This window comes from Gorilla gorilla, chromosome 13 (genome assembly GCF_029281585.2).
Source record: "Gorilla gorilla gorilla isolate KB3781 chromosome 13, NHGRI_mGorGor1-v2.1_pri, whole genome shotgun sequence".
Taxonomy (NCBI): domain Eukaryota; kingdom Metazoa; phylum Chordata; class Mammalia; order Primates; family Hominidae; genus Gorilla; species Gorilla gorilla.
In genome coordinates, this window is record NC_073237.2 from 16,850,977 (window position 1) to 16,863,468 (window position 12,492).

The 12,492-nt window shown below is 44.4% G+C and overlaps 1 protein-coding gene across 1 annotated transcript in view; it reads left to right on the forward strand.

Moving 5' to 3' along the window:
- LOC129524470 (histone-lysine N-methyltransferase 2C-like) overlaps positions 1-12,492 on the forward strand; it is a 61,539-nt gene that overhangs the window by 34,120 nt on the left and 14,927 nt on the right. The window contains 2 exon segments of the mRNA XM_055350061.2: positions 1,373-1,501; positions 3,576-3,695. Coding sequence (XP_055206036.2) covers positions 1,373-1,501; positions 3,576-3,695 — 249 coding nt within the window.

Below are 12,492 nucleotides of genomic sequence, written 5' to 3' on the forward strand. Positions count from 1 at the left end.
TATAATAAAAAAGAAAAGACAAATACCCTGTTCATGCCATTACAGAAATACGTTATCTCTAATACTGAGAATATTGAAGGAGTTACCAACTTGATTTTAAAATGTATTTGATAAACATGTCTTTTTCCTGTAATACAATGTAAAGCATATATAACTTGGAAAAGTTTGATTACCACAGTGTTAAAATAGCATTCTCTAAAATAGCATTCTCTAAGCATTCCATTTACCTCATTCAGTGAAGTATTTATTGAACATGTATTAGGTATCCTACTAACAATACATCTGTTACTAAGAAAATCTGTGTACCTGTTCTCATGGAGAATATAATCTAGCAGGGACACAGATTTTAAAGAACCAATAAAAATGAAGCATGACGTTCATACATGCAAGCATAAAACTGTTTGACATAATCTTATCTAAATATCAGGAATTCTTTAATACAGTGAAGTTTAGAATAAATCCTGAAAGATAAGTTAGGTAGAAGGCAGAAATTGGGGAAGATAGTGGAAGAAAGAGCTTGATACATTCAAAGAACTGAGTATAGTTCACTGGAGGGAGTGAGATGAAGCTGGAAAGTTTACAAGAGACTGTTGTAATGGGCCTTGCAATTTGAAGTTTATTTTGAGGGCATTTGGGAAGACATGAAAGGATTTTAAGCAGAAAATTGATACATATTTATAGAAAGATCATTTATGCAGTAATTTAAAGAATTGATTGGAGAGAGGTAAGCTTTGAGGTGGGGAACTAGATAGGAGCATATTGTATTAATAGTGAGTCATCTGAGGTTGGACTAAGATGGTAGTAGAGAGTGATAAAATGCATTTCAGAGGTATTGAGGAGTCTTGGTTGTAGGAGGAAAGAGATTAGGAATGATTAAGGTGGTCTTCCAGGCCTCTGTCTTCTCCAGGTTACATTTCCATGCCTTTTAATGATGATAGGTAACATGGGAAAAAGGAGAAAGTTTATTTTAAATTAATAGTTCATTTTGGATATACAGTTTTCAGTAACTAGGTAATATTCAATTATAGCTGTGGTTGAAGCTCAGAAGAGAGTTCTAGTCTAGAGACCTGGACCTGAAGACATAATTAAAAGCAAGTGAATTTGTTAAGTGCAAATGGATTGCACTTAACAGAACTCTGAGTTCTGTGTTCCCCTTCTCTGATTATGTTTTATTTCATGGGAACACTGCACTAAGCAGCACAATTTCTACAGCCATTTGGGGCTGCTTCTATCTCCTTTCATACTTTCCCTACCAACAGGGATGTACAATTAAAATGGCTCAGCAACAACCCTACTTTTTATTCCCCATTGTGTAGGGATTATATATTTGATAGGTTTTTCCAGTTTTGTGTATATATTTACTTTTTTCCAGAAGGAGAACTTATGGATTGTGATGGAAAATCAGAATCTAGTCCTGAGCGGGAAGCTGTGGATGATGAAACTAAGGGAGTGGAAGGAACAGATGGTGTCAAAAAGAGAAAAAGGAAACCATACAGACCAGGTATAGTGCCTGAGGTAGACATTTCAATATCATCAACACTTGGTTAATTAAAGAAAAATGCAATACTGAAGACTTCAATTAAAATTAAATATTCAGGATTAAGAACTGTCTAAACAAAAATATGTGCACATAAATTAAAGAACTAAACTATTTGAATACGACTTTTTAGCTCCAGAGTTCTTTATTTTGAATATGTGAATACTTCACAATGAACCATTATTGAATGCCTTATCCCAAATGTTAACCATTTTATTAAATGCTTTACTAGATTGGCTTTTCTTCATACTTGGACTTTGAAGGCCATTTATATAGTTCCTCTGGATGTGTACTTCTGTAACGCTTTTAATTTTCAGTATTCACTTTCTAATATCTTTTTTTGAAAAAACTTACTTCAGTGTTTATGCAGGAGTGCCAGTAAGTATACAGTGTGAAGGGGAATAAGACAGAGTTATTATGGCTCCTAGAATTTATAGTCTAGTTAAAAACCATGACTGATTAAACACTCATTTCTTATCTGCCTCAGGAGTGGAGAGAAAAGCGGTCTTGCTTGTCAGTTTTATTTGCCTTATTGGAAAAAATTATTAAAATTGTCACAATACGGAAGTTGTAGACTTTTATGTATTTATTTAAGAAAAATTATTTTCCGCTTTTCACACGTGTTGAGTAGGCTTTCCTTAGCCAGTTTATTAATATCTTGTTTACCAATGAGGTTTTAAATTGGATTCGTACAATCTTTATGCTTCTTATTGCTTATATTTTATTGGTAAGAGTGATCTAAATCCCTTTGGATATGTAAGGAAGAACTTTCTTACTTCGTTCTTATTCCATGAGACCTTAAAAGATAACCTGTCTTTTAAATAGGTCATATCTATAATAAGGACCTAAGATGAGTTGCTTCTAAATCGTTTTATGAAAATGATTTCATTTCTTCCTAATCATGAGGCTTATAAGTGTACTTTTTTAGACATTGCAGATTTCTTTCAGGAACTTGCATTTACTGTTTTCTTTTCCTCTGCCTCACATGGAAGTCAACCCTCTAATTGAGGGACCCATTAGGTCACAGAGTATATTGCTAGACAGCGATATCATTTCACAAAAGCTTATAGTGTTGACTGTGTACCAGACCTCTATTCTAAGCACTTCACTTATGTTATTTGTCCTTTTAACATATGTATGAGAAGCTGCTTTGCCTTACCCCCATTTTTAACCAGTGAAAGAATTGAGGCATTGAGAAGTATTTAGTGAGTAAGCAGAATTACATAGTCTGACTCCAGATTCCATGCTCTTAACCACAGGGCTCTATGTGTCCCATGTATAAATGCCCTCATACGTTGGAGTACCAGACACCGTCCCCCTGAAATCATATCAGTCAAAGAATATTTGTGTCATCTAGGTAGTTCGTGTCTTCTGTCCTCCAGCTAATGTACCAGTTAGCCGGTTAATATACAGACACAGTCATCCATCACTTAGGTTCAGAGAAATACATCATTAGGCATTTTCATCCTTGTGTGAACATCATAGAGTGCACTTCCACAAACCTAGATGGTATAGCTTACTACACACTTAGGCTGTATGGTACGCTAAATTCATTTTAAAAAATAAAGTCATTGTGCTACGGTGTTATAACTATGGTGATGTCTGTATGTGGTGGGAATTTTTCAGCTCCATTATAATCTTATGGGACCACTGCCTTAACATGCAGCCCTTTGTTTACCAACATCATTATGCAGTGCATGACTGTTATGTGATGTATGAGACACTAATATTTGTCAAATAGATAAGCCAGCGTAATTTAGTGTTTGATATTTACACTGATACTGTTTAGAAGAGGAAGTGCACACAGGTCTTTTTGTATTCTGTTTGATAAGTGATAACAGTGGCTTTGCCTTTTTTTTTTTTTTTTTGGTTGCTTTTAACTTCTATTTTACCTAAAACTCGGGTTATTTATTTAGACTAGCACAGATTTAATTTTGGAAAATGACTTACTATTCAAGATAAAGCATTTTTATCCTGTGTACTGTGGAAACGTAGGGAGAAATTATTTATCAGTTTACCCAATTTCTTTTTTGGATAGGTATTGGTGGATTTATGGTGCGGCAAAGAAGTCGAACTGGGCAAGGGAAAACCAAAAGATCTGTGATCAGAAAAGATTCCTCAGGCTCTGTTTCTGAGCAGTTACCTTGCAGAGATGATGGTATAGTACTGACTTAAAAAAATTTTTTTTTTTATGTAACCCCTTGATCCTGATATTTCTATTGGAAAGAACTATCCTAAATAATGTTACAGTCAATAAGAACCTTATTGCCTCTTATTGTTACTCAATAAGAGTCTTATTGCCTTTTATTGATGAAAGGATTTGAGTGCATATAGAGTTCATATCTGTAATACAGCAATCAGGTTCTATAAGGAAATGGTTTAAATCCAATAGACTTTATTCTTTTGAGATTTTTTGACAAGCTCTTTTTTCCTGTATCAAGTTATTAAATATATTTTCTATATTTAAATATAAATGGTTTAGGGACTTAATAACTTAATTACATAAGGTAGTTTCTGGTCATCTCCAAAGCCTTTCTTTGACAGCCTTAGATACTTATCACATAATTTGAAATTCTCAAGTGACAGTGCATCTCAATTTTTATCTATGTATGTATGTATGTATGTATCTATCTATCTATCTGTCTATCTTAGGGTCTCACTATGTCACCCAGGTTGGCCTGCACTGCAGCCTTGCACTCCTGAGCTCAGGCAATTCTCCTGTCCTCAGCCTCTGACGTAGCTGGAGACCACAGGCACACAACCACCATGCCTAGCTAATTTTTAGGCTTTTTGCAAAGACAGGGTCTCACTTTGTTGCCCAGACTGGCCTACAACTCCTGTGCTCAAGCGATCCTCCTGCCTCAGCCTCCCAAAGTGCTGGGATTACAAACGGGAGCCACTGCGCCCGGCCGTTAGGGAGTTCTGTTATCCCCATCTGTAAAATGGGGAAAATGGAGTCAAAGAGAGTTCAAAGGAAGCCCCAAGGTGGCACAGCTGGGGAATCGAGTTTTGATTTGAACCCAGAGAGCCATTTTCAAGAGCTCAGCCCTGACCTGCTGTGGGGGTCACCGCTCCTAGGTGCCACTTTGTATTCTGGGAGACTTGGATTCCAACTCTGCCGGGGGATCTCAAAATGGAGGATGGCGTGCTTGCCCCAGAGTCAATGCCCAATCAGTGATTGTTATTATTCTGTTTTCCTAAGGCCAAGGTCAACCACTTAAGACAGAAAAGAATGGTATGAGTCAGCATGGCTTTTGGCATTGGATCTGGGCTAGAATCCCACTTTCTTCTAGTTGTAGATCTTCAAGTAAGAGAATTAAGTCAGAAAGTTAACATCAGGCCCCAGTTTCCTCATCTGCAAATGGATTTAAGTATGAAGGTTATCAGGAGAACTAAGTAACACCATAATATAAATCAGCTTTGGAGCTGAGAGTGGTACATAGTGGGGGTGCAGTAAATCATTTTGTTTTTCCCCTTTTATTATTATTATTATTTTGAGGCAGAGTCTCTGTTGCCCAGGCTGAAGTGCAGTGGCTCCATCTCTGCTTACTGCAACTTCTGCCTCCGGGGTTCAAGCGATTCTCCTGCCTCAGTCTCCCAAGTAGCTGGGATTACAGACACATACCACCATGCCCGGCTAATTTTTGTACTTTTAGTAGAGACAGGGTTTCACCATGTTGGCCAGGCTAGTCTGGAATTCCTGACCTCATGTGATCCTTCTGCCTCTGCCTCCCAAAGAGCTGGCTTCCCACCGAGCCTGGCCTGTTTTTCCCCTTCTTATCCCTCCTCTTCTCCTCCCTGTTCTTCTTATTTTATTTATTTTATTTTTTGAGACTGTCAGCCAGGCTGGAGTGCAGTGGCACGAACACTGCTCACTGCAGCCTCGACCCCTTGGGCTCAAATTATCTTCCCATCTCAGCCTCCTGCGTAGCTGGGATTAAAGGCGCGTGCCACCAAGCCCGCCAAATTTTTATTTTATTTTATTTCATTTCATTTCATTTCATTTCATTTCATTTCATTTCATTTAAGACAGTTTCACTCTTTTTGCCCAGGCTGGAGTGCAATGGCATGATCTTGGCTCACTGTAACCTCCGCCTCCTGGGTTCAAGTGATCCCCTGCCTCAGACTCTTGAGTAGCTGGGATTACAGGTGCCTGCCACCACTCCTGACTAATTTTGTAATTATCTTTGTATTTTGTAGAGGCAGGGTTTTGCCATGTTGTCCAGGCTGGTCTCGAACTCTTGGACTCAAGCAATCTGCTGGCCTTGGCCTCCCAAGGTGCTTGGATTACAAGCATGAGCCAGCCACTGTGCTCAGCCCTCTTCTTACTATTATTATTATTACTGTTATGGTTGTAGAAGTAACCTGAAATAGAGATACATTTAAATATCTGAGTGATTTCAGCAAAGGAGAGAGACCCTGTGTTACTATTTTAGGAGTGCTCTTGATTGTGTGAACCCATTGAATACACCACTTACTAACCGAGCCCAGCCATTTTGCTCAGATTATTCAGAGCTCTCAGGACCATTCAGAATGAAATTCAAAATCTTTACCATGGCCAGAAAGATCCGTGCAGTCGAGATGCACCATCCCTATCCTAATTTCCTGGCTTGTCTCCACGCCAGCCACAATGCCATGCTGGCCTCCTTGCTGTTCTTTGAAACACTGGGTGCACTTTGCTTCAAGGACTTCGCTTGCCTGTCCCTGAACCTGGAATGCTCTTCCCCTAGAACTCCATGTGGCTGCCACTGTCACCCCCTTCAGATCTTTATTTAGATGTGTCTATGATGAAGCCTTTCAGGGCCAATCTATTTAACATTTCCCTCACCACCCCTCCACTCTGTAGCCCCTTTGCCCCTTGTATTTCTCTCCATAGTACTTATTATAATATCTAACACACTATAATATCAAATGTTAACTCCATGAGGATAGGCATTTTGATCTATTTGGTTCCCTGCGGCATCTTCAGCACATAGAACAATGCCTGGTGTACATAGTGGGTGCTTATTAGGTACATGTCACATGAAAGAGGAAAAAAACGAGTGTATTAAAGAATCCAGGAGCCAGGTGAGGTGTGTTATGCCAGTAATCCTAGCACTTTGGGAGGCTGAGGCGGGTGCATCACCTGAGTTTGAGCCCAGCCTGGCCAACATAGTGAAACCCCATCTCTACTAAAAATACAAAAATTCAGCTGGGTGTGGTGGCAGGTGCCTGTAATCCTAGCTACTAGGGAGGCTAAGGCAGGAGAATCGCTTGAACCGGGGAGGCAGACGTCGCAGTGAGCCAAGATTGCGCCATTGCACTCCAGCCTGGGCAACAAGAGTGAAACACTGTCTCAAAAAAAAGAAAAAAAAGAATCCAGGGAGGCCAGGAGCAGTGGCTCACACCTGTAATCAATCTCAGCACTTTGGGAGGCGGGCAGATCACTTGAGGTCAGGAGTTGGAGACCAAAATGGTGAAACCCCATCTCTACTAAAAATTCAAATATCAGCCAGGTGTGCTGGTGCACGCCTGTAATCCCAGCTACTCAGGAGGCTCAGGCAGGAGAATCACTTGAACCCCAGAGGTTGCAGTGAGCTGAGATCACACCACTGCACTCCAGCCTGGGCGACAGAGTGAGACACTGTCTCAAACAAACAAACAAACAAAAACCCAAGGAGCACAGAACAGCTACATATTGGAACAGCTAAATATTGAAGCACCTACTGTGTGTTGACCGTTCCACAGCATGGAGGAAACTGGTCTTCCCTTGGAAGAACCTCCCCACTATTCAGGTGGTAAGAGAAATAACGTACCCAGGGCTAGGCATAATGCAGACAGTGTTATAAAGGAGGCATTGAACAAAGGAGAGAGTAACTGAAGGAGGTGGCATTTTGAGTGACCTTGGGGCCGATTAGGGTGGTTACAGGTTGATGCTTATATATATGGCATATACGTTGGGGGATTGGGTGGCGGGGAGGGGTGCAGGCATTCAGAATAGAGCAAAGAGAGGAGTAAGTATAGAATGGTGTATCAAATGTTTATCCAAAAGCAGGATATGGAACTAGTAAACATTTTATTCACAGTGTGTATTTTTTTTTGAGAGGGAGTCTCGCTCTGTTGCCCAGTGGCATGATCTCGGCTCACTGCAACCTCTGCCTGCTGGGTTCAAGTGATTCTCCTGCCTCAGCCTCCCAAGTAGCTGGGATTACAGGTGCACGCCACTACGCGCGGCTAATTTTTGTATTTTTAGTAGAGACGGGGTTTCGCCATGTTGGCCAGGCTGGTCTCAAACGCCTGACCTCAGGTGATCAGACCACCTCTGCCTCCCAAAGTACTGAGATTACAGGCATGAGCCACTGCACCTGGCCTGTTGTCTATATTCTATTTTTTTTTTTTTTTTCTGAGATGGAATCTTGCTCTGTCACCCAGGCTAGAGTGCAGTGGCACGATCTTGGCTCACTGCAACCTCTGCCTCCAGGGTTCAAGCGATTCTCCTGCCTCAGTCTCCTCAGTAGCTGGGATTACAGGCGCCTGCCACAGCGCCCAGCTGATTTTGTTGTATTTTTAGAGGAGACGGGGTTTCACCATGTTGGCTAGGCTGGTCTTGAACTCCTGACCTCGTGATCCACCTGCCTCGGCTTCCCAAAGTGCTGGGATTACAGGTGTGAGCCACCGCGCCCAACCTGTTGTCTATATTCTAAAATTTGGATAATTTGGATATGGTATAGTTTATGTGGCAATTTTCTTTTGGAGAACATGTAGGTTGTTTCTAGCTTTTCGCTATTGGAAACAGTGCTGCATCCTTGTGTATGCTTTCTGCATGAGTGATATTTCTCTAGGATACATACTGTAATTATATGCTTGTCTTTTTTTGTGTGTTTTAATTTATTTAATGTCTGTGCTTCTTGTTAAAATACAAGCTCCATGAGGGGAGGAATCCAATTTGTTTTGCGCCACACTCTTTAATTACTATCTAGCCAAGTGCTTGGGAGAAAGGAGAGGTCAATAAATATATACTGAGTGAATCAGGCTGAAAGATTGGCTGGGGCCATGGTGTGGTTTTGTATCCTAAGAGAGGGAGCCTGACTTATTTTGGAAAAGTAAAATTTTTTTTGGAGAATTTCGCACAAAGCAGTAGCAGGATGGTTATTGGTGGAATTTAGGAAAACGTATTCTGGACTAGAAAGAAGGCAGGTACAGGAGGTGCGATTATGAGATTATTACACAGGCCAGAAGGAAACAAAGAAACATGGGTGGTGAGAATAGAAAGGAAAGGGTACATACATTTCAGAGAGATTAGAAGGATAGGATTTGTGAGATTTACTAAGTAGCTATAAGGGGTGAAGTAAAGAAAGCATAGAAGGAAAGTTGATTTCTAGCGTAGAACATTTTAATTTTACAAACATTTATTCTCTCTCCCAGCTCCATGGAAAAAGTACTCACTAATTGCTGTTGGTATATTAATTTGTATTACATTTTCTTCCCCACTTTCTATTTTTTTTTTGAGACAAGGTCTGTGGCCCAGGCTGGAGTGCGGTGATGCCATCTGGGCTCACTGCAGCCTTGACCTCCTCGGGACCAAGAGATCCTTCCACCTCAGCCTCCTGAGTAGCTGGGACCATGGGTGCCAGCCACCATGCCCAGCTAATTTTTTTTTTTTTTTTTGAGACGGAGTCTCACTCTGTCCCCCAGGCTGGAGTGCAGTGGCGCAATCTCGACTCACTGCAGCCTCCGCTCCCTGATTCATGCCATTCTCCTGCCTCAACCTCCCAAGTAGCTAGGACTACAGGCACCTGCCACCACGCTCGGCTAATTTTTTTTTGTATTTTTAGTAGAGACAAGGTTTCACCGTGTTAGCCAGGATGGTCTGGAACTCCTGACCTCGTGATCCGCCCGCCTCAGCCTCCAAAGTGCTGGGATTACAGGCGTGAGCCACCGTGCCCAGCCCTATGCCTAGCTAATTTTTATATTTTTCTTAGAGACAGGGTTTCACCGTATTGCCCAGGCTGGTCTTGAACTCTCGGGTTTAGGTGAGCGCCTTGGCCCCCGAAAGTGCTGGGATTATAAGCATGAGCCACTGTGCCTGGTTTCCCTTTCAAAAGAGATTTTGGGTGTTTCGTGTCACTGTATCCACGCCACGTGCGGTCTCTTGTGCGTGGCTTCTTTTCCTGAGCACGCACAGCTGTCTTCTAACCCGCGAGCAATGGCTTTAAGGTTTTTGTTTGTAATTCGGGGGTGACCCAGGGGTTCGGGCCGCGGGCCCCTCCTCTCGCCCAGGCACACCTTGCAGAGGAGGGGGCGGCGGGGACAGGACCCGGGTCTGTGCCTGCGCAAACCCTCGCGGGCCAACCCCACCCCCCCGCTGGGTACCTGTCACGGCTACTGCCGCGGCGCGCGCCCGCCAGGTTAAGCCGGATGGCGGGAGGAGGGGTGCGGGGCATGGGGTGCGGGGAGGGTGGCACGGCGCGCGCGTGCGCAGGAGTCGCCGAGCAAGAACTGGTAGTGCGCGCGCTCGCCGCTCGCTCGCGTCCCGGAGGCGGAGTCTGCGGGGGCGGGCGGAGCGGGGGCGCGCCTATGCTAGTCACGTGGGCGCTGGGGCGGGGCCGGGCGGCCGTTCAAGGCAGGGGGCGGGGCCGGCGCGGCCGTTCAAGGCAGGGGGCGGGGCCGGCGCGGCCGTTCAAGGCAGGGGGCGGGGCGTCTCCGAGCGGCGGGGCCAAGGGAGGGCGCAACAGCTGCTACCTCAACACTTTCTGACCCAACGGTCGCCCAGCGCCGGACTCGCTGCGCCCCGGAGGCTCTAGGGACCCCTGGCGCCTACACTTAGCTCCGCGCCCGAGGTGAGCCCAGGCCCTAAATCCTCCGGGCGGGGGTAGGGGTGAGGGACGCTCCTTTTTTGTTGGGGCGGGGGTCTTGGAGACGCGAAGGCACTAGGCGCCTCGGCGGATGGCTGCACCCCTCGCCCGCGGCTCCCCGTGTCTTTTGGGGGGACACGGGTGCGGGCGCGGAATCCGGGAGGTGTCCGCACAAAAGGTCGAGAAAAACTCCGCGACGCCTCCCTCCCTCCCTCCGCCCTCCCCGCCCCCTCCTCTCCGCGCCCGCTCCTCCTCATTCAAACCCGGCCGGCCTGAGTGGTGTCAGCTCAGTCCTGGCCGCCGCCGCATGAGGAAATGGCCGAGGAGCCGGAGCCGCAGGTAAAGGGGGCGCGCCCCCCGCCCGCGCCAGCCGGGGCGCCCGCCCGGTCCTGTGGAGGCTCCCGCGCCGCCCCCGAGGCGCCCGGCTCTCGTTGTCTTGTCCCCTCCCCAGGCTGACCTCAGTTCCCCGTGTCAGCTTTCTAGCCGCTCCTCTAGGGCGCCACCTCCCCAGCCGGCTCCTGCGCTTCCGCCCACGGGAAGGTGCGGGCGATCCCGGGCTGCATCCGCTCTTGGCCGTCACACTCACACTGCACGATTTAGAAGGGCTTGGGGTGCGGGGTTCCCTGAATCTCCGCCGGGAGCGGGGGTCCGGGGGTCTGCGGGGGTGGGCGGTGGGGGTCTGTTCCGAAAAGTTGGGTCGCCCCGTGGGGCGGGTCTCCCAATTTGCCCAGTCGGCCCTTGGGGCGCGGGTGGAGGGGGGACGTCAGCGTAGGGTCCCCAGCGATACCCCGGGAAGGGCCGGGGCAAGTTGGAAATGGTCAAAACAATGCGTCTGGAAGGGCAGCATTGCTTCTTATTGTAGTTTTAATCTGCATTTCTCTAATAGCTAGTGATGATGACCAGTTTTTCATTTGCTTATTTTCCAGTTGCAAATCTCTATTAGTGAAGTATCTGTTCACATATTTTGCCCATTTTTTAAAAGTTGGCTTGTTTTCTTATAATTGAAGTTTATTTTTTCTTATACTCAAAATTTTAATTCACACATAATAAATTGTACATATTTATGAGGTACAATGTGATGTTTCAGTACATTTTACATTGCATAATGATCAAATCATGGTAATTAGCATATCCATTGCCTTAAACATTTACCATGTCTTTGATGTAAGAATATTCAAAATCCTCTCTTCTAGCGAGAATATGAGTGTATTTTAAATGTACATCTATTTGTTTTCTCACAATCCTATAAAATGATAGCTTGAGTCAATGAGTTATCCCCCCAAGTCCTATCAACCTTGTCTATTTTAGTGAAATTTAATATTGTCTAGAAAACACTAACCAAACATAGTTATTCAGAGAGCACATCTGAGCCCTCTGGTTATTCTCTGTAACCCACAAAGGAAGCTGAACACTTGATGTAAACTTCTTCATCAGAGTAAATAATAAGAATCCTCTCCATTACATACAAAAGAAAAAATAACTGGAGAGATAGTCTCTGCTCTGAGGTTATTATCCTGTGGTCTTTGGTTTTGGTACATTCTCCCCCACCCCATGCCCTACTCCCTCATCTTTAATGAGTATCTGTATGTATGGCAGAACAGTATTTTTTTTATTATACTTTAAGTTTTAGGGTACATGTGCACAATGTGCAGGTTAGTTACATATGTATACATGTGACATGCTGGTGCGCTGCACCCACTAACTCCTCATCTAGCATTAGGTATATCTCCCAATGCTATCCCTCCCCCCTCCCCCCACCCACAACAGTCCCCAGAGTGTGATGTTCCCCTTCCTGGGTCCATGTGTTCTCATTGTTCAGTTCCCACCTATGAGTGAGAATATGCTGTGTTTGGTTTTTTGTTCTTGCGATAGTTTACTGAGAATGATTTCCAATTTCATCCATGTCCCTACAAAGGACATGAACTCATCATTTTTTATGGCTGCATAGTATTCCATGGTGTATATGTGCCACATTTTCTTAATCCAGTCTATCATTGTTGGACATTTGGGTTGGTTCCAAGTCTTTGCTATTGTGAATAGTGCCGCAGTAAACATACGTGTGCATGTGTCTGTATAGCAGCATGATTTATAGTCCTTTGGGTATATACCCAGTAATGGGAT